General features: G+C 46.7%; 1 protein-coding gene across 1 annotated transcript; it reads left to right on the plus strand.

Annotated features, from left to right (window-relative positions):
• Positions 1-789: 789 nt before the first annotated feature.
• On the plus strand, positions 790-27972 carry Gpr26 (G protein-coupled receptor 26). The gene is made up of 3 exons (XM_013143691.3): positions 790-2171; positions 10346-10459; positions 19978-27972. Exons 1-3 carry the CDS (start codon positions 1504-1506, stop codon positions 20207-20209), a joined length of 1014 nt encoding a protein of 337 aa, XP_012999145.2. The 5' UTR covers positions 790-1503; the 3' UTR covers positions 20210-27972.
• The last annotated feature ends 5 nt before the right edge of the window (positions 27973-27977 follow it).

Here is a 27977-nt window from a genome sequence, read left to right on the forward strand (position 1 = left end):
CCTGAGGAGCTTATGAAAAATGCAAAATCCCAGACTCTGTGATTTGGAAATGTAGGGAAATCCAAATCTTTAACTAGCATCCCAGGTTCACCAAGTAATGCTAATAAACACTAAAATGTGAGAATCAAGGATCCAGTGTTGTCCCCAAATATAGTGAATGATGCTCTTACTTCACAAATATGCCTGAACACTTAATTCCAGCACCTATCTGATTGTGTGGGAGCAAAGACAGGCTTCCCTAGGCAGGCGCACTAGAGGTCAGTCTCTCCTGACTGAGAGGATGTCCTAGGGAAGTCCAGGGACCTCTGTGTCTCTCGGGCAAGTCTGAGGACACTGTTGAATCTCTAGCTAGAGAATGATTGGAATCAGCGTAGCCGCTGCCCTGGGACAGACTGGGGAAGTCCTGGCGGACATCTGGACTCAGGATCAAGCAAAACAGAGATGTGGGTTCCCTCGTTTCTCTGTCAAAGAAGTCTACCTAAACTCCCAACTCAGCTCAGAGAGGAGGCTGCAGCACCCCCCGGGAGGCTCGGCTGCAGGACTGACGGGCTAGAATAACCCCTATGGGAGTGGTGGTCAAGGTCAGGCCAAGCTGTTGTTCAGGCTGGGGCAGCTTGATGGCGAAAAGGTGTGAAGGCGCTGGGGTATCTCTCTTTTTCCTAGTCAGGCTTTCTTGACTCGATCTGTGTTTGACACTCTTCGGGGAGAGTGGAAGGGAGGGAGGGGAGGAGCTACAGGGAGCCAATCGCCCTGCACAGGAGCCTTCAGGCTTGGTCCCTCCGAGTGTGTGTGTGTGTGTGTGCGCGCGCGCGCGCGCCTGTCTGCCAGCACATCCAGGGGGATTTCCGTGAGAGACGCAGCCGGATTTCAGAGAACAAGAGGAGAGGAGGGGAAAAAACAAGAGGAGAGGAGAAAATTGGGCTGGGAGAGGCAGACAGAGAGAACAGGAGAGAGAGAGAGAGAGAGAGAGAGAGAGAGAGAGAGAGAGAGAGAGAGAGAGAGAGAGAGGAGCTGGAAGGGAGAGCAAGCAAGAAGAGCAGAGTGAGAGGCAGGGAGGGAAAAGGAAGCGAGCAGGAGGGTGAGTGGAGAGGAGACCGGGCTCCGAAGAACTGAGTGAGGACGGAGCAAACAGAGGCAGTGGCAGTTGCCGAGCAGGACCAGGACCGCAGGCTGCTATTCAGGACCACAGAGCACCGAAGGCTCCAGGCTCAGCGGTGCACGCCAGCGCTCGGCAGAGGTGGTACGGGCGTCTGGGTCTTAGCGGGGAGTCCAGGTGCTCCACTGGGAGGTGGCGCGGGGCTCCGAGGTGACTTCACCCGGACGTGTCTGCCTGGGAGGTGGCGCGGGGCTCCAGGGCGGCAGCACGCCCTCCCTCCGGGGAGCCATGTCAGGCGGCGCCGGGGGGCTCCGAGTGGCCGCGCCGCCGAGGGGCTGAGCCGGCCGCGGGCCGCGCCATGGCGGCGCGTGGTTGCGGACCCTGAGCGCCGGCGGCGGGCGCGCACCATGAACTCTTGGGACGCTGGCCTGGCAGGGCTGCTAGTGGGCACGATGGGCGTCTCGCTGCTGTCCAACGCGCTGGTGCTGCTCTGCCTGCTGCACAGCGCTGACATCCGCCGTCAAGCGCCGGCGCTCTTCACCCTCAACCTCACGTGCGGCAACCTGCTGTGCACCGTGGTCAACATGCCGCTCACGCTGGCCGGCGTCGTGGCACAGCGGCAGCCTGCCGGTGACCGCCTGTGCCGCCTGGCCGCCTTCCTTGACACCTTTCTGGCTGCCAACTCCATGCTCAGTATGGCTGCGCTCAGCATCGATCGCTGGGTGGCCGTGGTCTTTCCGCTGAGCTACCGCACCAAGATGCGCCTCCGCGACGCCGCACTCATGGTGGCCTACACGTGGCTGCACGCGCTCACCTTCCCGGCGGCCGCTCTCGCCCTGTCCTGGCTGGGCTTCCACCAGCTGTATGCGTCCTGCACGCTGTGTAGCCGGCGGCCTGACGAGCGCCTGCGCTTTGCCGTCTTCACGGGCACCTTCCATACGCTTAGCTTCCTGCTGTCCTTCGTCGTGCTCTGCTTCACGTACCTCAAGGTGCTCAAGGTGGCCCGCTTCCATTGCAAGCGCATCGACGTGATCACCATGCAGACGCTTGTGCTCCTGGTGGACATCCACCCCAGGTAAGGCTGGGTGCGCCCTGCACAGGGCAGGTATCAGGAGTGGGAGATCCCCACGGCCTTGTGTCTCTGTGGAAGACTAGGGTGGGGTGAGTAGCCGGTGCTGGAGACTGGACTGGCTAGAATATTAACAAAATAAGGCCACAAAAAATGTGGGTGACCTGACCCACACAGCACTTTCTGAAGCAGCTGGGTTAGGATGCAGAGCCAAAAACTTGCCTGGGTTTCCTTTTGTTTGTGATTTTCATTTTACAATGGCACACAGGAAAGCAGTGGGCTTTGTTTCCTGTTTAGTCTTTAAAAGGCTTGAATCTGGCCTTGAGGGGAGCTGGAGGCTTAAGAAGCCCTTCAGAGCCCTTCAGATGGTGGGTGCGGCTCCTCTGTGCCTTCCCTCTCTCTGATGTCTGGCTGCCTGTCTCCCACCCTGTGTGTTTTTCTATGAGTCCTCACCAGGTGGAAGCAGGCTGCGCTTGCTCCTGTACTGGGCTCTAAGGGTGTGAGTCTTTCTGCACTAACCAGTGTCTTCTGGACTTGATGTCCTAAGGCCCTGCAGGGGACCATCCCACAAGGATTCTGGGACTGAACCCTATCTCCATCCTTACCAGCTCCTGTCTCTCAGCTAGCTAGAGAATGGAAGACAGAACAAATACCTGCAAGAAACTCCCCTATGGCCAGGAATGCCTTGGCAAAGAAGGAGGGAACTTAGCTGAGCATTCCTGAGCTCACCTCTGCTTTACTCATGAAAATACTGAAGCAAAGACAGGAAGTGTTGGCAGTGTGGCTGCTGCCTTACAACCACAGGAAGCAGGCTCCTTTTCTGTAGCCTGGGACTCTAAGGGCTTTAGCATCAGAAGGATGAGGAGACGAGTGACGCAAGCAGAGACCCCTGGGGAGGGAAGGCTAAGCCCTCCTGTGAGTAGCACCCAGGGATCTAGGGAGCCTTGGGGCAGTGGAGTAAGAGCACGGTCCTACCCCAGTGTATGCAGGGCTCCCTTTAGGACGAAGGGGTCACACTGGAAGTGTCCATCTTAGCAGACACCTTCCTGAGACTTTCCTGCCTTCAACAACAAGAAGCAGTCTTTGAACTTTACCATGTTTGCAAACAGTGTATGAATGCCCATGTCCACGGTTCCTGATTACACACCAGAGCAGTCTCTTTACCACACAGAACCACTCTCACAGAGTAACAAATGCACTCACACCGGCTCTCACTGCCCCAGTCCGCACACAGTTGAGTGGTTTAAGGAAATATTTTGCATCCACAATTACAGAGCTATCTCCCTTCCCATCACTCTTTACCCTGGGTCTGGGGCCAGGACTGCTCTTGGAAGATGCATGGAAATGTTACCTTCCGGATGTGAGTGAGTCCTGGAAAGGGCCCTCTTGTCATGAGTCTCACAGTGGAGGGGAGGTAATGCTGAAAAGGAACCAGTGTTCATTTAGAGAAGCTTAAATTCCTATCCCTGCACAGCTCTTCAACTTCCAGGATAGGAGAGCTAGCGGCTCCTTTTCAGCCCAGTGAGTGTGAAACACCAGCTGTCCTCCTGCAAATCCCTCTCCCTGTCTGTAGGCCAGAAACTGCAGAGAAAGTCCCTGAGTGTCTTGGAAGCAGAGGCAGAGTCTTCGTTTGCATTCAGCCCCCTGCTTCTCAGCCTCAGGATCTTTTAAGAAGTCCCTGTTTCTGGTACCTCAGGTTCTCTAGGCAGCCTTGTTGGAATAAAGAAGGGCTGCTAAGCAGGGGTTGTCCTGGACAGCTAGACAGGCCCCATCTCAGCTCCCTGATGTTATGGAATAGACGACTTCTCAGTGAACAGATTCATCCCTCTCAGAAGGTGTGGCACTTACAGCAAGAACACAGGGGATGGTCTGCACAGAAGGGGACATCTAGGCAGTCCATCTGCTTCTGTCCTGTTTACCTTGACCTTCTTCCATAGTGACCACAGTGCTAGTTCTAGGGCTGCCTGAGTGCCACCACCCTCAGACATTGGACTTCTTAACCAAATTGGTACCAAGAGTCTCTGTGATCTCACGGTGCCGGTCTTGGATCAGCGAAGTCCATACATCCTTTTCTGGATGTCCAGGGTAGGAGATCAAGTCTTGGCTCTCTGGAATCTTTCTCAGTCACCACTCTAATGGCCTTCTGAGGCTTAACTAAAACGGACTTGTTTTGAGTTCTGCTAGGCCCAGAATAACATTTGTGTATTGTGCCAGACAGATATTTAATGCATTGATTTAATGCAAAAAGTGGTGCCCCACTCCTGTCTTTCATGCTGATTTCTCAACTAGAACATTGATAAAGTCAATGGAAGTTCCCAGTGGCCAGTGAATACCTGATCCTCTACCTCCTCAGTGCCCACTACATAGTACTCCCTAATCATAGCTCTAGACAGTGGCAGCCAAACCTCTACCCGGGGTGCAGGGATAGCTGAGCAAGTGGGGCCAGGCCTGGATGCATGTTCTCTGTTCTTTCCAGTTCAGTCCAGGGTGAAGCTCCCTGGCTTAGGTTCATGATGCATAGAAGCAGGATGCTAGTGAAGAGGACTCAAGCCAGAAACAGCCTAAGTTGAACAGACGCTTCCTCTAAGTATCTGCCAGGGCTGCTGGGTCTCACAGAGCCTCCTGGGTATCCCACGGACCATGTCTAAAAGACCTCACTCTGGACGGTAGCAGAATTACAGCACAGCAGGTGGAGTTTCACCGTGCCCCTGACTTTACAGATGATGGAACTGGGAGACCCTTGTAAGGGGGCACTTGCCCTATTTAGAAGATCTCAGAAAGTTCCTCAAGATTCATTCCCTAGGATTTTTGGGTGGGGCAACTAAAATCTCACAAAGAGCATGTATTTAGAATTCTCAAATTACGCTTACAAGCTATAATGAAATATGCTCTATCTTTACATTTTGGCAAATATAAAAAGCCGAGAGACTGGGTTTGGATTTAGAATTCTCAGACTCCTGGAAGCCTCAGAGCCTTGAAGTTCTAGGGAGAGCAGAGCTGGCTGCCTGCCTCCCCTCCCCATCCCAGCTTTGCCAGCACTGCAGGGGCCTCCCGTGCATGGGCTCAACACTGCAACTTGCTGCCCGTGTGCCATGGACATGTGTGGCTCAGAAACACCACCCTTCTGTGATCTAGCCAAGCACACTATGGGGTCAGAGAAGATAGAGGAGCATAGCTTGGAAGCAGGGAGAAGGCATTTGGCAAAAATTCCATATTCTAGGTACTGTGGGTCCATAATGGAAGGCATGGACTACAGATGGGCAGTCCCCTTAGCCTTGTGAACTGTTTATTTTACAGGAGAGGGGTGGACCCCTTAGTGCACAGGACCCAGCCAATGATCACTCTTATCAGATCTGAGGGCAGGACAGCTCACACCAGGGTCTTTATCTCTAACACAGCACTCTTCCCAGCATCAGCTTTTCCCTTGTCTTAAATGCCAAAAGCCAGAAAACCAAGGACAGCCATTGTTAACACTCAAGTTTATTCTCTGGGTGGACGACAGTCATCTGAGACCATTCAGGACACAGACCCACTGGTGAGGCAGGGATGTGTTTGTCACTGGAAGGTTTTATTGGAGATCATTTCATTTACTGACTTCTCAGACATTCCCAGAATCACCTCTCCCTTTGCCCAGTTACCAAAGCTGGATGAGGGGCATCTCTTCAATCCCAAGTGTTACAATGCTGGAAAGCCTGTCTCCTTTGGTCTCAAGAAATTCCTTGTCCTGCACAGCTTCAGGACATACTGATGACCACCCTACCACTCACCCCACACCCACTTCACAAGCTCACACACTGGCCAAGATCATTTTGGAGAGGCTTGGGCTTCTCACCCTGCATACCTCAGATTTTACCTGAGAGCTCAAGGAATTCAGGTGCACTACCAGATTTAGGAGTTTGTGGAATGCTCAGCACCAGGTGATTTTATGAGCAGCATTGATATTGGGGTAAACACTCTAGTACCTGGGGGAGAAGACCTAAAATGAGGCCTGGTTCATTCCTGAGCTCTTTGTACAACTTTGAGTGTGTTCTAAACATTTCTGGTCCCCAGCATCTTAACTGGCAAGTAAGTACAATAGCAGCTCACAGGGGTGCGGTGCTTCAGGGAGCTCAGATCTGCAAAGCTGTGGTAGGAAAGAGCAGACAGCGAGTGCCTATGGGTTTATTATGCCGTGACTCTGAGAGCAGGTACATTGTCTCACACGTCCTTAAACAATGATTAGAACTGGGCATCATGCTGCTTCCTCTGCAAGCTGGGCCCACTTTACTTTATTTACTACCTGCCTAATACTGCCTAGTGTCCACCTGGAAAGCAGGAGAGCCAGATAGGGCAAGCAGAAAAGAACCATGTGGCTCAGGACTAGGAGCACTAGGCTGAGGGTCAGTAACGGGAATCCCACCTGCTGGCTGTGAAAGTCCCTTGTCTCTCAAGCCTCAGTATCTCTGTGAGCTTCAGAGGGTGGATGAGCAGATCCCTCATGCTATATGGCTGCAGAGAAGAAATTCCCCCAGACACAGTATGTGTTCCACACACCCTCTCAGTACTGCCAGGCCAGGAAAGGGCATCTGCAGGTGCACCGAGACCCAGAATGGGTCGCAGAACCCACTGTAGTCAGGCCACCTGGCTGCCAGCTCCCTGTCACTGGACCCTTGCATGACACAGGTCCTGGCTGCAGCCACTTATCATAAATGCACATGCAGAAAGAACTTCCAAAAGCAGAGGTTGCTGTATGGATTTTGGAGTTCAAGGCAGAGCTGGAATATAGTATGCAGTTGTTCAATAAATGCACACTGAATGAAGAATAATCATTTATTGAGTGCTTAATTGTTAAGCACTCTCTCGATACTTTTCATACAAACTCAGTTACTCTGAGTGTACTCCTGTGGGGCAGATACTCTGATCACTCTCATTTTATAGACAAGCTGATGCACAGAGAGGGTGTGTAACTTCCTTAAGACCACATAGTAATTAAGAGATGGTTTCTGCACTTGAACCCATGTGAGTTTTGGCTCTTCATGCTTAGCTGCTAGGCTACCAACCAAGATGGGAAGCCAGGCCACTGGGAGCTCTTCATGGCCTCATATCCATTAGCAATCCTTGTGTTCTCTGATAGCCACAAGGCTCTCAAAATTTACTCTTTAACATCTGTTTTAGGATACATTTCTAGCTTACTGTGCTCTCTTTTGCAAAGGTTACTTTAAAGAATGGTCAAGTCTTAATGTTTTCTTAATTTTATGGAGCATTCATTAACCTATTATAGTACAACACATACTAAGTATTTTCTAAGTGTAAGACATGAAACGCTGAACCTTGGACAATGCTTCTAAAAACCATGCAGAAAAGTCATGTGAAGACAGTCCTTTACTGCTTTATCTTTGCTTGCCTCATGTGGCCTTGTCCAGGCAGAATGCAGCTCATCCCTGTGGGCTTTACGGTCTGCAGCAGTGACACTGGTCATCTCTGCATGCACAGGATCCATTTCTTTTCTCGCAGAGACACTGAAATGATTCTTGTTTCCTGAAGACCCCCAAAGCCTTCACCAGCACCTATTTTTACATATTCCTTGTATTTTGGGGAAGGATTTTTTGGTATGGCCAAGCAAGTGGACTGTCAACCCTGAGGGGATACTGCGTTCTCACCAGGGGACCCAGTCCCTACTAGGGGGATCCTGGGGAAGTGTGTCAACCCCCACAGTCCTGGAAGCTGGTGAGTTGTGTCTGTCCCCAGAAAGAGTCTTTCCCCATGATCGGTGGAGCTCTAGTTACAGCTATTGGGAAGTTTCCCTTACATAAATGAGAAAACAGGTTCAGAGAGTTATGTGACATCCCTGAGGGGAGAGCTTAGAACACCTAAGCCAGAAGTGTTACACTCTTGGAGAAGTTCCTCAACCTCTCTAAACTTGAATCCTTATGTCTTAGGAAAATTCCACCAAAAAGATTGTTCATTAGAGCGACAGTCCAGTCATTTGTCAGGAACAGGTGACCTTTAGTCCTTCCTCTCCCTCTCTGTATCTTCAACATCTTACACTAGGCAGAGGACTTTGGAAGAAAATATCTGAAGAATCCCAAATGTAATTGGAAAGTCAGGGAATTTAAGTCCAACTCTTGCTATATGAGACAAAGCCACTACTCTGTCCCCACTATGGCACTGGTTGTATTCTTCTTATTTTCTTGGGGCAGTGATGCCCTAGTGACTCCCCAGGAAATGTGATCCTACAGACAATTTGAGAGCTAGTGCCCAAAGTTCCAGAATCAGTGGCTTGGTTTAAAACCCTGCCTCACCACCCAGGGTGACTAACTGTTTTACATCTCATATGGGATATTTCCCTTTTGCAACCAGAATTGTTCTCTGTGAATCATTAAGATACAAGACATTCAGTGCTAAAATGGGACAAATTGCTCACCCTACTGATACTACTTACCAAATATGTGATCTTGGAAAGTCACTTAATGCTTCTGTGCCCCAGTGTCCTTATCTGAAAAGTGGAGACCATAATGACATCAGTCCCTAGCTCATAGAGAACTTGTGCTATGAAATAAACCAGTGTATGTGAAGTCCCATCACAGGAGTTAACACAGTGCATATTAGAGACCTAGAAAATGTGGGTTATTGTTAATATTAACCATTAGAAGTTAAGTGACAATATTGTGAGCAATACATTTTCAGTTACTCTGAAACCTGTTGGTTCAACTTCAGTTCCTAACTCATAAAATTCTGGAAATGCAAAGGTCAGAGGGAAAAATATCTGCAAGAATTTCAAAATCCTTCAACCCAAACTAACATAGAGTTGTCCATTTGCGATAGGAAATCTGAGTGAGATAAGTTCTGACAGTGCACTAAAATGCTGGCTCCTCTGGAAGGAAAGGGAGGCCACCCTGCACTAACAGTGTGCACAGATCTGCGTCATGAATCTTCTCTCCATGGCTCGCTTTTGTAGAGCAGACCACTCTATTTTTGGAGCAGGTCACTTCCGCCCAAGCCTGGCTCTGCCAAGTTATCTGCACTTCCTGGGCAGTTGTGCCTGCAGTCTTCCTCGCTTCCCACTTTAGCGTCCCATGAATTATTCAGAACATCAGCTATAAAAACACATGCCTCTGTTGGGTTCCTTGAACTGAAGCATGTGAAACCTTGAGCTGGGCTGGAGTTAGTTTTCCAGGGCCACTTTTCCATGCTCCTTCCATGCTGCCTATGACAATGGGCAGAGTAGCTGTTGCCTTCTCTGCCACTGCATGCAGCGCATTAAAAGAGCCAGTGCTCTCAGGGGGCACTGAAATGACAGTGGTGCAAATGTCCCTAAGAATGTGGAGCAGGAACAGGCACTGGTGGTTCCTATCTTCCCAATTCCATAAGGACACGATAGCCTCTCCACTTCTCTAAGCTTGGTCTCTGAGGAATTCACTGACCTCTGCTTTGGTGACCCTGTAATGCTATGTCTTTAGCTTGATGCAGTGATGAGGCTTTGGGATAAAAGAAATGAAGCTGATTATGCAGAGTAAAGGTAGCCTTGTCCATGCCACTCAGTATGCACAGGACCCAGGCTGCCCTTTGGTGCTGTAGGACACAGTTCAAATCCTGCTTCCACTTGACAGCCCAGCTAATTCTTTCGCCTCACAGCAGAATAGTCTTTGACTGATAGTCTTCACTGTAAAGTAAGTACCCTCCTGGCCAGGTAGAAGGCACCTGGCACGACTGTCTTATGGTAAAGACAAGAATCAGATGTGCTACAATTTAGAGAGAGCAGCTCGCTGGAACTGGTATATAACAAGTGATTAATGAACACTATAAGCATCAACAGTAAGAGTTAACATTTATTTGTTCTTAATTAAGCCCAATTGCTAATTGCTGCATGTACTTTATGTTCACATTGCATGCATCTGTGTGCTTTATGCATTTAATTCTCCAGACAGCCCTTTTTGTTATTTCATTACATTTTATATAAGAAAGCAAATAAATAAATAAAATGTTATGTATAATATTCCACTACAGAGGATGATCTTGCAGCTTAGCAGAGTCACACACACTTTGCTTAAGATCACACAGCTAACAGCCAAACTCATCTCAAGTCTCTGACTCCTCCTCCAAGTTTCTGAAGGCCACTGCTGCCTGTGTTTACCAATAGTCCCTCAGCATGACCAGCCCAGGCTGCGTGGGAGTCACCATGTCCCATCTCTCACTTGCAGTGTGCGGGAACGCTGTCTGGAGGAACAGAAGCGGAGGCGGCAGCGTGCCACCAAGAAGATCAGCACGTTCATAGGGACCTTCCTCGTGTGCTTTGCCCCCTACGTGATCACCAGGTGAGCTGATCTGCAGGCGTGTGGGCGGGGCTCTTGACCTTTCAGCAGCTGCAGCCTCTCTTGGCCACGCCCATTTCCCCAAAGATGCAGCAGGAGGGCGTGAGAATGAATTTGCCAGGACCCATGAAAAGGAGTGTGTGTATTTTCCCTTTTTAGCCTTAAATTTTTTATTACTGCCCTTTGAGTTGCGCATAGTTGTGGGATCTAGTGTGATAATTTAGCACATGTACACAATGGGTAAGGATCAGATTGGGATAGTTAACATTCCCACTTCCTTTAAAAACATTTTGGTTACCACACAATCATTGTACATCTTTATGAGTAACAGCATGGTATTTCAATACAATAGAATATGTACTAGTCAAATCAAGATAGTTAATGACTTCATCTCCTTATCGTTACTTTGTGTTTGGAGCCTTTGAGCTCCTCTCTGCTAGTTGTACATAAAATACATGAATTAGTGTGAGCTCCAATCACCTCTCCATACTGGAGAATACCAGCATTTATTATTTCTGTCTCACTCACTATCCGACTTCTTTGTCTGTCCTCCTCCCACCCTTCCTAGCCTTAGTGACCACAGGTCCGCATCGTACTTAATTTATTTGTCTTGTGCCTTTCGTATTTTATGGAACATAATGTCTTCCACCTATTTTGCTGCAAATAATAGGATATTGCTCTTCTTATGGTTGAATAATGTTCCAGTTTTTATATATTCCACATCATCCTTACTCATTTAGCTGTTGATGAGTATGTTGTTTTCATGTATAGCTGTTGTGACTACTGCAGTAATAAGCATGGATATGCAAGTATGTTTCTGATATGTCAACTTCATTATTTTGGTACATACCAGAAGCGAGGCAGCTGGATCATTTGGTAGATCTGTTTTTAGTTTTTTGAGGAATCATCGTATTTTTCTCCTTAGTTTCAGTTCTTTTGGGTTAGAATCAAAATCAAGAGATTGTGACTGTCTTCTACTCCATGTCCAAGATCATTATTCTAACACTAAACCCAAGGTCCAAAACTCCTAAAAGACCTAACATAAAAGGATTGTGAGCTAGGCATATGGTGGCATATACTTGTAATCCCAGCACTCAGGAGGCTGAGGCAGGAAGATCTCTGTGAGTTCAAGGCCAGCCAGGGCTACAAAGTGAGTTCAAGGTCAGGCTGAACTGCTTAGGAAAAGACTGTCTCATAAACAAAACAAAACAAAATGAAAGGAAAGAAAATGTGGATAAAAGGCAAAAGAAAACATCATTTAGTGCCTGGACTCCTGTTGCCCACTGAGTGCCAGGTAGGACAGCCTCCGTGGTCCACCGCAGGGCCACCTGCCCCTCACATAGGAGCAGGGAGCACCCCTGTGCTCATCCAGGTGTGGCTACCTCTCCTGTGACTATGGCCGCCTGCCATTAGATCAAATGCTGTGAACTTGTCATCTTCTCTCCAGAGTGGCAGCCTCGAGATATCAGGCTGCTGTCCACTGGCCTCCAGGTCATGCCGTCCTCCAGCTTGCCTGCTCTAGCTCTGACAGTTTCCCTACCAGTTCCATCAAGGAAAAAAATATATCTCAATCTACTTTATAGACTGGAAGAGGGAAGAAAAATCCTACAGCTCTGTACCCAAAGAGTTTTGATAGTCTGGAAGTTGGTGAAAAAGGAACTTTGATGCTCTTAGGAAGTAGAAGTGAAAGCTTTCATTGAATCCAGAAAGTGAGATCTGTACAAAATCAACCTTTCTCCTTTGCCCTCTCCCCTCTCTGCATTACCAGAAACCTCAGCTGCAGGGCCCAAGGATAGCACTACCTGCCTCCCTGCTCTCCAGTACCATGCATGGTCTAGCGGGGAGTGGCCCACTGTGGACAGTTTCTTGATCTCCATATTTGTCTACACTGAGCTAAAGCCTGGTCCACTGAATCTTCAGTCCACCACTCCCAGTTCTGCCTTCTGCAGCCCAGAGCGATGTCCTCTGCTCCCCAGATCACTGTAGATGTGCAGACAATGAGTCCGGTTTCTCCTTGGTCAGTTTCCTCTTCCCTGATTGATATTATAGCTCCACTGCCTTCCATGGTCTCCTGTGGCATGCTGCTCCCCCCAGGGAGACCTCGTAGCCCTGTATCTAACTTTGAACTCCATACCTAAACTGTCTGCATGTCTGTGGCTGGATCTGCCAAAGGCAGAACAGAGCCATCTACTCTTCCATTAGTGCTGTGCACTAGGCCTCAACACTACTGAGGCTTTGTGCATGGATGGTTCTTTGCAGAGAGGCTGCATCAGTAGGATGTTTAGCAGCCTCCGTGGCCCTCTGCACGGGATGCTTAGAGGACCTCTCTTCTTCCTTAGCCCCCTAGTTCAATAATTTAAAATGTCTTCAGATATTGCAGGATGTTCTCTGAGAGCCAGAATCACCTCTGATTGAAAACCACTGGTCCAGACCCATAATCTCCAACTAGAAAGCCAGAGCCTTCATTGCCCATGCATAGTGACAGAATATAATCTGATAGCTCTTCGAGTGAGATGTAGCCAAGTAGTTAGCAGCACAGCTGTGGCATGTTGCTTCCCTGGGGCCACTCTACATTTCCAGCCCTCCACTCTGGCCTTAGGCCAATGTCCATACCTCTCTGGTCCTCCAGAAGGGAGACTGATGTTTTAAGAGTTAAAGAACACAGATCAGTGGCATGTAGCACAGGCATGGGATAGAGGACACTTCTGGTTATCATCCACCATCTGTTTTATCTAGCTGTTCTGAGGACTGAAGGGGATTCAGTGTTACAAAGGAAGCCTTGTCCAAAAGAGAGGCCCTGCCTCTTGGACCCTAGAGTAAGGGAAGCCGGGCACTCATGAGGTGAACTTGAACCCTCAGAGAACAGGTAATGTGACTCCGCTTTTAGGTGATTGGATCTTTCTCTGGCTTAATCGCATTTCCTAGCAAAATTTCCTTTTTTTTTTTTTTTCTGATTATAGGTCAGTTCCCTCTAACAGTGGCCAGGAAAAAATGGTTTTGTAAAATAGATTATAGATTGAATATGTGCCCTCCAAATGGGTTTGATGCATTTAGGGTTTTTAAAAACATTCACAAAACTGTTCGTCCTTTATGGAGATGATCAGTGTCTTACTAGGGGAAAAGTGTACACACAGGAAACCTCATGAATACAAAATAGAGCTCTGGTGAAGCTATCTGGGGCTTACTGCCACCACCCCATGCTCCCACATGGGCTTCTCATGTGCAGGAAGGAGCCATCCTAAGCAAATCTAAAACCCCCTGAGCCTCTGCAAACGCACCTCCTCTCATTTCAGCACACACCTCTCTAGCGTCTTCTCTGTGCAGACCATGAAAAACTCTCTGCAGATGAAGCATCAGTTGGTGAGACCTGAGAAGTCCCCCAGTGGGAACACTGACCTTGCAGACACACTCTACAACCCAGGTGGAACACAGTGTCATTGGGCAGGCTCGAGTCCAGGGTTCTGAGGCAACATGGAACTCTCCTGGCTGGGGATTCAAGGTTAAAGCTTGTGAAGTGGGCCAGACTCTCTCTCTCTCTCTCTCTCTCTCTCTCTCTCTCTCTCTCTCTCCCTCTCTCTCTCTCTCTGTGTGTGTGTGTGTGTGTGTGTGTGTGTGTGTGTGTGTGTGTGTCTGGAATTCAAGCAGAAGAGACAGAAGGATCAAGGTCCCAGAGCTGTGTCATCCAGCACGGGACCCACCTGCCATAGAGGCTACAGAGCATGTGGAACATGGCCTGTCTATATTGAAATGGGCTTTAGGTTTAAAAATTTTCTGGATTTCCAAGATTCATGACAAAAATACATACGATCAGTAATTTTTATATTGATTCCATTGCAAAATGACAATCATGATAAGTGATTTAAAGTTGAATATGTAATTAAAATTGATTTTCATTACTAGACAATGCCACATCACATGTGTGCCTTGATGGCTCTCACTGCTGCCTTGATGGTCTGAGGGTGAAGGGTGCTGATGCCCTGTCCTCAGTCCCTCTGGCCACTCATTTGACTCTTTAGGCACTGGTAGCCCACTGGGACCCATTCCAGTCAGTCTAAGAGGGTGCTCAGAACCTCTTCCCTGCCCCTTTCTGTCCAGTGTCTAGAAGAATGTTGGAGATACCTGGGGGTGTGTCTCCAAGACACAAATCAGTGCTTCCCTCCTGGAGATACAAGGACCCAAATAGAAGGTGGCATCGGTTACTAAGTTAGGGAAGCACCGGAGGGGAGTAGAAGGTGGGAAGATCCTTCCCAGAGGTCCTCCTGAAATCACACTGTCCTACAAAAACCTCCTCTTTCCAGTACTCCCATCCCAAACCCAATCTGTGATTGAGGACAGAAAAGATATTTAGTCTTCAAGGTAGCTGGGAGCCACAGGCCTAGTCTAGGGAGAAGATTACCTATAAATGTGCTCATTGCATGTTGTGTTCCCTCTGGGCTCCAGCTATGGCTGGCACAGCCAGGACCACATCAGAGCTGCTTCCACTGCCAAGGCACCCAACTTCCAGGCAAGTGGGGGCTCATCAGACTCAGACACCCTCCTCCAGGGAACCTGACTCAAACTCCTTCCCCCCCTTCCTCCTGGTCAAGATTGAAAAACACCCATTGATTACGAGGAGAAATCAGCGTGTTATGAGGAGTAAAGTCACCTGTGTGGAGCATTCAGCATGATGTGGACATGGTTGGCACATGCTGTGTGACAAATGGCTCTCAGAAAAACAGTTTCCCACCTTGCCAACCAAAGAGCCACCTGTATCTGGATGTGGGGGTGTGTAAGACAACACAGGAAAACATTTACAAAGCTTCAGTTTCACTCTAACAGGAGTCTGACATCTCCAGTTTACAGTTACATCAGCCATGGTGTCCTCAGGACGTTGGGTCAGTAGAGCTTTTCCTGGAGCAACAGGGTACCCACAACATCACCTAGAACTTCTTGCTAAATATTTTCTGAACTAAAGTTCACATGCCTGGACGCAGTAGGAAGGCTATTATCACTGCAGCAGTAAATGCTTCCAAGTAATTATATTGTCCTCAATAACTGGAATCAGGCGCCGAGGGATTTGGGGATCTGACAGATCCATTATTGTAGCTTTACAAAATAATGGAGTCATGTAGACAGGTGGCAGGTAGCTCCTAAATTAATATTCTATTAATAAAATGACTTTTCCACTGTGATGTCTCATGAAAATGTAAAGCATTAACTTATAGCTTATGGATCTTCAAATAAAAATTCTCAATAAGTCTTAGGAAGACCAAGGGCTGACTTTTCAAGGAATACTCTTTGACCCACCTTCCATTCCATGTACAACGTATGTGTGTGTGTGTGTGTGTGTGTGTGTGTGTGTGCGTGTGCACATGCACACACATGCTTGCATGTGTGTGATAAAAACACAGAGGTAGAGGTGGAGGCAGAGATATAAAAACAAATGGAGAGGGAGAAAGGAAATAGAGACAAAAAGCCAGGCAGACTGACAGAAACGGAGGGAGGAAGGGAGAGACAGTTGATGACCGGCACAGAAGTATGAGAGAGGGCTCCAGTTTACCACTTTAAATTTAATATTTGAAAGCAGAGGCACTTGACTGTACCATGGAAGCAGAACCTGAGTCTGGACTGGCTGGATCCAAGAAGGCCCATGGCTGTTGCGCTCACAGACCAGGGCTCAACTTCCAATATTTTTTATGTCTGGGCCACATGGCTTTGATACATCACTGCCTTGGATTGTCTGTGTACAATAGGAAGAATGGTTTTGGGGGTGACAGATGATGTTATGAAGCAGTTACTGAGGCCTTGAACCCAGGACCAGAGGAGTTGGTAGGGACTGCAGCTCCAAGGCAGGAACTCCCTGCCTCAGGGCTTCCTCTGGGAAGCAGGGTCAGTCTCTGGTCTCCCAAGTTCACAGAATGCCTCATCTCAGACCAGTGTTACCACAGTCTCAGCGCGGGAACTGGACTGCACTATGAGGGGTGAGGAAGTGCAAGTGGGCAGCTTCCTATCTTCCTTGATTTGTCCTCACTATGGCATCCAATTTAGAGAGGTGCTGATTCTCAGAGACAAGCCATGGCTCAAAGAGAAATCCCTAGGATACATACCAGAGTAAGCGGTTCAGAAGCGGGCAGGTACATAGGCTTTGGGGGGCATAATCTGCTTTTTGTCTCACCTGAACTCAGAAGGCTATAGCTCCCCGTATCGTATCCTTCTTTAATTCAACAAACTGTACCCTGCAGTGCTTTTATATTTCCCAACACATAGGTACACACACACACACACACACACACACACACACACCCCTAGGACACTTTCCAGTCTTCTTCCATAAAGGGCTGAAGCTCCCACATCAGTTGTAATGCTTGGAAAAGCACCTCCCTTCCCTTCCTCCACAGCACTACCTTCCCCCAGGTGCTAAGTATACACGCTTTCCTGAGCACTTAGGGAAAGGGCAGGGAAGGTCACTGTGCCAGGGCAGACGTATGCATTTTGACTACACATGTGTAAACATTTTCCCTTACAATAAAAAGTGATGACAGGGAAGGTTTTCTAGTCCATACCTCAAGGAATACATGGAAAGTCACCTTGGTGCTTAATGGAAATTCAGGGCAGCTGCCAGGAGTTATGCTTTTGGAAACCAGTCCTACTTCCTAGAGGACAAAGGAGAAGTGTTTGGGGGCTGTTAATGCTTTGACAAATCTATCTGTGCTGCAGGTGGGAGCAGGAGGTGAATAAACTAAGCCACTCATGTGGAGTGGACAATAAAGAAAGGCAAAGAGTGGCAGAGACTCTGCCCAGTGGTAGAATGTGGGTAAGGTGAATCCCCATGGCCCTCTCTTGGAGGGGAGGGTCCTAGGAAGGGGTGAGCAGAGTAGAACTTGGCTTGAGAAGATGAGCTGAAGTCTTCCCTTTGTGAAAGTTCATGTGGAAGGGCCCTGGTGGTCTTCCATGTGCCTGCCCACGCTGGAATTAGAAAGTTACAGCTGAGCAATACAGAAATGCTTGCCTTTCTCAGCCCTCATAAGTGAATGGAGACTTGAAATGGTCATCCAGGAGAAGGAAAAGCCTGGTAGGCAGGCACAGGGTGTCTGGGAGCGCAGGGAAAGAAAGCAGACGGGGGTGGGGCTGGGGATTTAGCTCAGCGGCATAAGCGCCTGCCTTGCAAGCAGGCAGTCGTGAGTTCGATCCCTGGTATCGATAAAAACAAAAAAGACCAAAAAAAAAAAAAAAAAAGAAGAAGAAAGAAAGAAAGAAAGCAGACAGGGTCTCGGCTAGCCACATCTTAACACGGCAGGAGCAGCCCAGCATCCCCAGGTGGAACCAATCCAGAACTGTGTCCACACCAAGCTTCTTTTTGCCTGGGGCCTGACGAAGGCCACTCCAGGACTTTTCAGAGTGTAACTTGCTACATGCACTGAGGGGAAGAGCAAGAGACAAAAATTCCCTCTAACATTACGGCCTCGTGGAAAATGTTTCTTGGAACTGAAGGAACCTCACTGCTCATCTTTGCCACCCTGCAATCCCACTGTGACCTTCAGCCAAGGCTTGCGCTGCAGACTCTCGGAGCCAACAGAAAACCCTTGCTTGCTGCTCAACCTCTGTGAGCTTTGGTTTTCTCGTCTATGAAATGAGAACAATGATATTCACTCTGCAGGATAATTTTAAGATTAGAGACTGTGTTCAAACGATTGGCCCAAAAGAGATACTAAGTAGGACTGCACTATTACATAGCTGGTGGTGAGTTCAGGTTTCACATAAAATCTCTTGGAGAAGCAAATCCAATAGATGCTTTCCCTTCATTTTCTAAATGGTGAAATTTTAAATTATCCTGAGTAATTTGATTCTGTGAAACCCAGAGAACCACCAGGTGATAATTTTTATCTTGATAGATGGTTTGATGGTATTTGGCCCTTTTGAGAAATTCTTTTGGGAGAGCCATGGTGCTTAGGGAGAATTTAGCAATACATAAGGAGACTTAAATTTTGGAAATGTGGTTTGACATCAGAAGCAATAGTGTGTTGGTATTTCCATTATAATCATTAGGTGTGAATTGTAAATATTTTGTCTTAATAAATTCATCGCTGTTCAAAATAGACTTCTTAAAGGCATGTACTTCCCACACTTTAGTAGTTTCAGTTTCTCATCCAGGGTCCTGGGGACATGAGAGAAGACAAAGCTGCTGGCCTCCATGGGGTCCTAGGGCCTGGACAGAGAGGGATGCTAAAACCAGGAAGGTGGGGGGGGGGCTCAAGACAGATTGCTTGGGGCTCTGTTTAGGAAAGGGACATCTTCATGGAGGGTGGAACCCCATAAGCTTCCTTCTCCTTCCTAGAGGCTTTAGGCAGATCAGTGGAAGTTGGCAGCAGAGTCACAGTTCAAACTCTGCTTTTTTCTGGCTTGCATCTTCCCCTGGTCAGCCACAAAGATGAGAGCCACCACCACCTCTATTTCACAAGGGCCAGAATCTCAGAGGTGCTGGGCCTTCCATGGCTATGCACGTTCTCCGTGAGAGATGCTCCCTCTCTCTGGGCCTCCATTTCCTCATTTGACAATAGGTGGGCGAGAGGATGATTTATGATCTTGTATCTCTGTCCCAGATCTGTGGCTCTTTTATATCTTGTGGATATAAATGCTGGGTAATGTCTAAAAATAGTCCAGCAAACTAGACATACTTGAGAAAGAAAGTGGCTTCCTGAGGTTGGGAAATTCCATGTGTACAATATGTAGATCTTAGTGACCCCCCTCCCAGCCTGGCATTAGTACCATGGAATTGTAGGTTCAGTGAGTAGCTGTGGGGACTCTAAGAACCCCTACTCTTGTACATGTGACTGTATCTTCCCTTGTTCTCCTTCCCTGAAGGACAGTCATCTTGACTACTGGTGGCTACTGTCAGAGACACAAGAATCCTAAATCTGGGAAGGAATTCTTTCTTGACAGCAGATCTATATGTGTTTCAGGATGGGCTCTGAGCTTGCCTGAATGTAATGTCAAATAATTCTCAGCCCTCCTTAGGAAGTTAGGGCCAGGTTTGGAATAGAGTCATAGTCTTCTGGCTGAAAAAATCAGAGACAATCGTTCAATCTCCTTGCTTTTTATATAAGACCTGACAGTCCAAGGAGGGCAAAGACTTGCCCAGGGTCACACAGCACGTCAGAAGCAGTGGTGAGCCAAAGCCAGGATGCAAGCTTGGGATTCAGAGTTAGAGTTAGGTCCAAATTCTACCTTTCCAACTGATCCTCTATGTGACTGTGGGCAAATTATTTAACCTCCTAGGTCCTCTATTTCCTCATATATTAAAGGGAAATAACCATATCTCCTGGTTCAGGGCCCTCACACATATGAAGTGATTAATAGCATGGTGCTTAAAATAAATGTCTGATAAATGTTCTCTGTTGTCATTGTCATTGTTTACATTGCTGTGGTTATTATTGTTAACTGAAGACAGTCCCTGGGAATGGAGCATGGCCAGGAAGCTGTGGTCAGGTGCAGAGTTGAACCTTGGCCAGCGATGCTCTTAGTAACACCCTCTCTCTTCGCAGACTGGTAGAGCTCTTCTCCTCGGCACCCATTGGATCCCACTGGGGGGTTCTGTCCAAGTGCTTGACCTACGGCAAAGCTGCATCTGACCCCTTTGTGTACTCCCTGCTGCGACATCAGTACCGCAAAAGCTGCAAAGAGATTCTGAACAGGATCCTCAATAGACGCTCCATCCGCTCCTCAGGTCTCACAGGTGACTCTCACAGCCAGAACATTCTACCAGTGTCCGAGTGAAGGACCATGCTCCTGCTGGAGAGTTGAGAATGGAGAATGAGATGGCTGGGAGAAGTGGCAGCAGTCTAGGGGATCTGTCTGAGCCACACCCACCACTGTCCCCCAGCAAGCCTGGTGATTCAGGGTTCTGGGGTATGTTTCCTGGCTCCTCAAGGGCAGATGTTGGACTGCCCCTACTTATCACCAAATGATGGCCATGGACCTTGATCTGGCTTTTCTTTCTGAGAAGCTTCTTTGAGCTCCAAGACTCACCAGAGGCTCACCTAGAGATAACAGTCCAGTCATTGTGAAGGATGCAGTGCTGGTGGCAGGTGGGGAGACATGGTGTCCATCTGCTTGAACCCTGGACATGAGGCTCCATGCTGAAGAAAAGCAATGCTCTCCATGGGACATTTTAGTCATGCTACAGGTGAGACTGGTGGTAGTCATGTGGCCCTTGATCTAATATAATGACTTTTCTTCTTCTTAGGTGTGGCTGCTTTAACCCAAATATTACCCAGCTAGTACCAATTAAATTGTGTTCAGCTGAGACCCTGAGGCTCTACTCCTAAGGGGAAGATGTTTAACAATTAGTGGCTAACTGGTTGCTGCCCAGCAGCTATCCCAGGAATGACAAATCGGATATAACTTTTTTCTCTCCTCCCCCCACAAAAGAAAATTCATGTTTGTATGTGTAGACAATTTTAGCATGAAAATGGTTTCAACAGGCATGGTAATACACATATTAGGTTCTGCTGGCAAAGAATTCACTTTCTTGTGATTTACATGTCATAAGTGCCAAGTAAAAACAGAAAGACGGTGGTTGGCAGGTCTCTCTGTCCCCATTGCGACCTGAATTGGTAGAAGCATTTTACCTTGTCTTATGCATCACGTCCAGCAAGTCTTATGAATTGGATGGGCAAAAACAGAACTGAGCAAAGATCTAGCCTTGATTTTCAGGCATTGGTTTCCATTATACCACTAGCTCAATATCCTATCCTCTGTACATCCATCCATAGAAAGCAGAGGCTGTGAAACATCACTAAGAAATCTTCCTGTGCTACTGGTGAGATAATAAAACTTTATGAAATATTGTAACACACACATCAATCCATTAGCAACCCTAGTCTTGATAAAAAAGCAAGTTGAATGATCCATAGTTTCTTCCCATCACATTGTTAGTCACCATTTTTAAATTGATTTGTGAATACTCAGAGCAATTATTTCTCAGTCTTTTAAGTGATTCCCTTCAGGGTGGAAAGGATGGGGAGCTATAAAATCAGAAGGCTCATTCTCCTTACAGCTCTTTTGTCCTTACTTGTGAGGTAGAGAGAGGAGGACATTGTCTACCAGGGACCAACTAGGAGAGTTCGATGGTTTTCATAGTCAGGCAGCCCCTGTATGTAAAGGTAAAGAAATTTCTGCCCATTTGAGAACACATTGCCTTATTAACTCCTAGCTTCTTGCTTAGAAAGCAATTTAGCCAGGCCCCGTGGTGTCAGGTTTTAAAGTTTCCATGGATACTAGAATGAAGACAGATGTAGCATCTGAAGAGGCTGTGACACCTTCCCAGTGCTGGCAGTGGAATGCTCACACTTGCCTACATTTGGCTCTTTAGAAAAAACAAACCTGGACATTCCAAGGAATTCCCTTAGGACACTGACTTGAGTCTCTGCTTAAGCTCTCCCAGCCGGTCCTCTGGGGAGTCATTTCTTCCCTTCCTGTAATCAGGGACATCACATTAGTAGCTTTAAATTGGCCATGGTGGAAATTTCTATACCATGCAAATACTACTAATCAGGCCTTTCCCCCTGAAAATTAGTGCAACGTCCCCCAGCACATCACTGCCAGACATGACTTTGTGTGTAACGAAAACAAAATTGGTCTGGTTCAAAGACCATTTGGCCATTGAAGTTCAGTTTGCAACAGACACTTTTGTTGAGCTTTCCTAGTGACAAGCAGCTGTCTACCCCACCTATTACCCCAGCACCAAAAGTGCCACTGAGACTAAAATCAACCAGGAGCCAAGACAACATGCACAGTTAAATATGTAAATCCTCCCTTTTCACACAAATACTCCTAAACTTGGGTAAAAGAGAATTAACAGTCCAGTGAATGACATGACAGCAGACAGTCAAATGAGAGCAGTATCAGTTTAAAGGAATAATTGTGAGAAATTCTCTCTCGGCCTGCTCTGTATAAGCAACACATTGTACTCCTGGTAGCAACTAGATCCCTTTTTCCTCTTTTTAAGCTAAAAGCAGGATCTTTCACCCACAATGCCACACATTGTAAATGATGCATTTCACAATTTTCCCTATAAAACTGCTGAAAACCCAATTAAGCCAGTTATATTGGTATCATGTAGACAGAATTCTCAGATAAACTGATTGATGACATATTTTCATCATCATTTAGATGTAAGAATTAAAATCCAAGGGGCAATGGGAAGAAAATCGATGCATCAGAAATCAGTGTCAACAAATTGTGCTATAATTACCTTTAAATAATTTCCTATATTCTTCTAGAGGCAGTTTCTAAAGTTTGCCCCTGCCTTCAGTATTCCCGATTGAATTATCTACCTCATTTTGGGAATTTAATTTAGCAAACATCGTATGATTTTCTCAGGTATAACATATAGAATCACTAAGACTTTGGGCATCTAAATCAAAGGGCCTGGGTTGGCCTGCTTGACTTTAGCTAGTGTAAGCCTTAACAGGTAAGGCACACATATAACAAGGGGGAAAAACATTTTAAGAAACTTGAATATAATATTTGTAACAGAGAGGATTTCTGACTATTAAATCCCCATAGAGTTCATTGTCCTAGATGTTCAGAATTTGCTGATAATAATCACTCTGCAACTATTCTAGCTTTTTGTTGTTGTTTTTGTTTTTGGTGGTATAGGGGATGGCACCCAGGATCTTGTGCATGCTAGGCCAGTGCTCCACCACTGAACTATACTTATAGCCCTTTTTAAATTTTGAGTCAGAGAATTGCTAAATTACCCATGCTGGCCTCAAACTTGTAATCCTCTTGCTTGGTTCTCCCAAGAAGCTGAGATTACAAGGATGTGCACATCTGAATCCATAGACCTCTTCTTGAGGATATTTCAAAGCCTGGGACCCTAACAGAACAGTCCGAGGATGGTGTCACCGCACATGGGTTTTGTGGGTCTTGTGGCCAGCTCACCTTCCAGGTGCCTCCCAGGAGGCCTGTGTTTGCTTACAAGTCAGGCAAGGGCAGAGGGGCTTGACGACGAGTTACCTCATTCCAACCGCATGTTCTTCCAGGACTCAGCTCAGGCTCCTGTCACCCTGAGCAATAAACCTCTCTCCTAGTGTTTGTGAATATTTTTTCTCTTTCACGTGCTTTTCTTAAAAGAAGACAGAAAGAATGGGGCCAACCACAGTCCTGATTGTCACTTTTCACGTGATTAGATGGCTTTGCCTCATAGAGATGGCATCCTCAGAGAAACTGAAGGCTGTGTTACCTTATTGGAATGTAACCTGAGTGCAGGGTTAAATGTTTTAGCGAAAACATTTTATCAGGTGCCAGAAATCTCTTAGATCAGCTCCCATGAGTGAGCAACAAGGTCGAGGAGCAACAAGGTCGAGGAGCAACAAGGCCGAGGTCTGGGTGTGCTAGGTTCTCGCTGCCTTCCTGAAAGCCTGCTGTGTCTGAACAGAACCACTGGTTCTTCAACTTTCTTATCCCCAAATGTTACCAAGAGAGATGGCTTAAACAGAATCTGCCGTCTTCTCCTCAGAGATCAATTTACCCCACTGGGAAAGACTTGGGAGTCCCTGTTTCCAATCCAACTAACTGACACAAGTCGTCCTCAAACTACCCTCTTAGGAAGGATGATCTTATATATCTGAATGAACAGAATGGAAAATTAGATCTTCCTAAATAACTAAGTTTCCATTGTCTTGTATCTTTCCTTAATTGTCCAAGTGGTTTCATCCCCATGTTTATTCAAAAGCTAGATTATATTGTTCTTGGAAGGCTCACTTCACTAGATGCTGAAAGGTTGTTTGCAAAAGACCATGGCATAACAGAAGCTCCAGGGGGATAAGATGTGCTAAAATAAGATAGTGGTAGATAATGGCAGTGTTGGGACCCTTTCTTAGAGAAAAGGCATTCAAAGGACCCCTCCCAGGACATGTGCATGGCGCTTGAATCAAGCTATCTCCCCAGGCAATCCGGCTGTAGAAGGAGGTAACATCTGTCACTTATGCCATCAACAGGAGCTTGTTACATCCAGCTGAATAACTAGAAGCTGAGCCAGGCTGAAGCACAGCCAAGAAGAGATGTTTTTTGATGCTAGTCCTTTGGTGTGGGTCTCTTGTGGATTCCCAGCTTCCTCTATTGTGGTTGCCCCACTAGGTTTCCCAGGAACCAGCTAAGTTCCTCAGGAATAGCAAGTTGTTTGAGAGCAGCATGCCATGCTTTGTAAGCTCCCCACATTCCCAGTGACTCCCGATGTCTCCCAGAACCAAGAGGACTATTGGGCCCTCAACTCTCACCCCAGTACTTAGTTTTTCCCTATGTTTGTTCCTGGACTGGTTAAAGGAAAGTGATGGGAATTATAAGCTCCTGCCCTCCTATTCATGTGTATCCATGAAATCTAAGGCCACCTCATGCCTCCTTCTGTAAATACTGGAGAAGCTAAAGGAACTAGACACCTTTAGGGTTTAACTATCTGGAAGGAGAGTCATAGGTTCCAAGCAATGGATCTGTCAAACTTTCCAAGAAACCTTGATGAGGATAAGGAATAGCTAAAACTTACACTGGCTTCGCTCAGCCTGACAAGACATCACGGTGTAGAGGTTCTGTGTTGGTGGTGCAGAGAGCAGAGTCCTAGAATGGCAAGCAGAGAGGCAAGTGATAGCAAGGTGTTCTGACCCAGAGCTCTGCACATCCTTCCCCCTCACCTCTCAGTTCTATGGATTCTGTGCTAGGCTTAGGGGGAGATGAGCAATTACTCTACGGTCAGGGGACAGGCTATATATCCTGAGGTGTGTGCTCGGGGCTGCAAAACTTGAGTGGTGGTGGAAAGGAGAGTTCTGAAAGGCTTCACAGAGGCAATGAAGTTTGGGCCAGACCAATAGGAGGAAGCAGCATGTGGCAAGACACAGAGATGTGACCCTGCCAGATGAGGGGTTGAGCGAGGTGGCAACTTGGTGTACATCTTCTAGTGGGATCCAGTGAATGGTATGGAAACCCCACAAACAAGACAGAGCCAACAGCATCTGTCACCAGAAGGAAAAGATGAAAGTCTTAAAGTTGAGACTGTCAAAATTAGAAAGAGAAGATACAGGAAAGTTTCATATCTATTTAGCTACCCAAAAGAGGATGAAGAAAGAAGGAAAAAAGGAAGGGAAGGAAGAAAGAGAAGGGAAAGAGGGAACAAAGGAAGATCAAAAGGGATCATATTCCTTTTGAAGGACAGGGAGGTTCATCCTTAAGAGCACAATTCACACATAAGAAACTAACCACGTCCATCCAGGGTGCATTCTCTGGCAGCATCCTGAGTGCAGCCAAATATAGGTCAGGGAGGGCAGTACTGCATATTTAGTACTGTGAAGGCTCTGAAGGAGCACTGCCACCTATACCCAGGACAAATGGAAAAGGTCACAAAGCAGAGAAAAGCGTGTTACAAAAGTCCACGTGCTACTTCATAGCCCAGCACCCACACCTCTCCAGGTGGTGCAACAATTCGCTAGCACAATGTGCCATGTAATTATGTATCTTAGCATTTAAAGGTCAAATATGAATCGAATCAATCTTAGCAGGGATCTTGTTTATCGTGTACACCCGTACTCAAGGACTTTTTAAATAAATTGGATTTGTGACATGAAAGTTGTGTGTGCCCTTTGGGCATCCATGTACTCTTATGAATACCAGCGTGTATTATTTCCTGTGTCCTCTCACACATGCCCAGTGACTGTGTAATTGGCATTATACTTACTTCCTGGCATGGAAATTGCATATGTGCCTAACAAAATTCAGAGCCCGTGATTTGATGGTTTTAAAGAGCCTAAAATCTGTATTTGGAGACAGAAAATCTGTTGTAAATTGTGAAGTTCAGAGTATAACGTCCCGGCCTAGATCTCAGTCACATTTTTTACTATCCAAAGGGGAAGAGTTTGGACTAGGAGAGAATCAAATGCCATCACAAGGACACTTGACTGAGTGCGATATTTAGTTTCCTGAGGACCCGATCTTAGTGACTGCGTAGGCATGGCTAAACCATGCAACATCCAGCCCCTTTAGAAAGGCTCATCCTACCATTGCCTTCATGCAACTTGTTGATTACCAAATGCTTGCTTTAGTTATTAAGAGTAAGGCCACCACCATACACAAAAAAATTTTCAAATGCCAAGTTTCCTTGCAAACTTAAATCATACCAAACTTCAAGAATTCCATTTACATTACTTACACATTTACAGTAAATGTGTAAGTAAATCTCTTCTGGAGTAAAAGGATATTTATGGGGAATGGTGTTTCATCAACTCTACCAGGATCTCCCCAGGGAAGACCTGGGATGCTCCAGCACACAAACAGTTGTGCAAGCCCAGCCAGTGACAAATCAAAAAGGTGCCTTTCCTTACCCTCATTGCCACCTGGTGTGGTTTTTCCTAGGCATTGGAATAACCCAGTTTTATTTTCTAAGGCTCGTCTGGAAGAAGGAATCTAAATCCTTGCCATCTGGATATGCATTCTCGTTTTGATAGCAAGCTCTTGGGAGAAAGTAAATCTGCCTCATGCCGTGGTGTGGCTTGGGCAGTAGATGACAAGAGATAAGATCAGCCACAGATGTGGCTTTTCCCTACTGGAGGAAGCTCAGAAGCTCTACTCTAGCCAGTGTCCATTTGAAGGACCACCTTCTCCGGTAAATGAAAGGAGAATTGTTAAATGCTAGCCTTAGAGTTTCTGAAGTGTCCAAATCCTGGGAAGGTCCAATGCTTTGCATTCCTTACATTTTCATGTGTTTTTGTGGCTATGCAAGGCGAGGTAGAAAGGTGTACATGACTTGTTTCTTGGGGGCATCTAAACAGGGGCCAGTAGACAAAAAACAGGAGCTTGCATTAAGGAAATCTAATGTGTGCACCAGCCAGTTTAGTTCCCCAAGGAAATGTGCATTGCATTTGCACATTCCAAGAATACTTTTGGAAACCGGGATTTAGAAAATAAATATTTCATTCCTGGGAACAGAGTGAACTGCAAATGATTGGTTTCTGCAAAATCTCGGGATTTCTTAATATCGGATTCATAGGATGACAGGTGGGACATCTGTGTGTTGTGTCAGAACAAAAAATTCCATAAATGTGTGTGCCCATAACTCTATGTGCCATGAGTGTATACATATGGGTGAATGTTCATAAGCACAAACAGCTGCACAAGGAGTATAAAACAAATGAAGCAAACATTTAGCGCTTTTTTGATGTTTCTTGACACAATAGCTTTAATTTAACTTTCCTTTAATTTATAAAGCAGAAGTAAGGTTCCACTTATTTTTTTAAAATGTTACCAAGAAGCTCTCTCAATGTGGCACTATTATCGCTCATGTGAAACACCTGCCAACAGCTCTTTTCTTTTGAAAACTCAAGATTTTTTAATCCAAGGCCAGTGATGCCTGCTCTGTTTACAATAGCTTGTGTTTCGTGAAGACATATCAACTGTTGTACTATATTTTTATGACAGAACTGATGACGAATTCAGGAGGAAAATATATATTGTGAACCTGTACAATAAAGACTCCTGTTACGCGATACCCACCCTT

The sequence above is a fragment of the Cavia porcellus genome, unplaced genomic scaffold (assembly GCF_034190915.1).
Source record: "Cavia porcellus strain 051 isolate PalLab524CR breed Dunkin Hartley unplaced genomic scaffold, mCavPor4.1 scaffold_2, whole genome shotgun sequence".
In the NCBI taxonomy this organism is placed as follows: domain Eukaryota; kingdom Metazoa; phylum Chordata; class Mammalia; order Rodentia; family Caviidae; genus Cavia; species Cavia porcellus.

Coding starts and splice junctions, on each gene's coding strand:
- Gpr26 (XM_013143691.3), top strand. CDS start 1,504: ATGAACTCTTGGGACGCTGGCCTGGCAGGGCTGCTAGTGGGCACGATG. Junction 2,172..10,345: donor CTGGTGGACATCCACCCCAG/GTAAGGCTGGGT, acceptor TCTCACTTGCAG/TGTGCGGGAACGCTGTCTGG. Junction 10,460..19,977: donor GCCCCCTACGTGATCACCAG/GTGAGCTGATCT, acceptor CTCTCTTCGCAG/ACTGGTAGAGCTCTTCTCCT.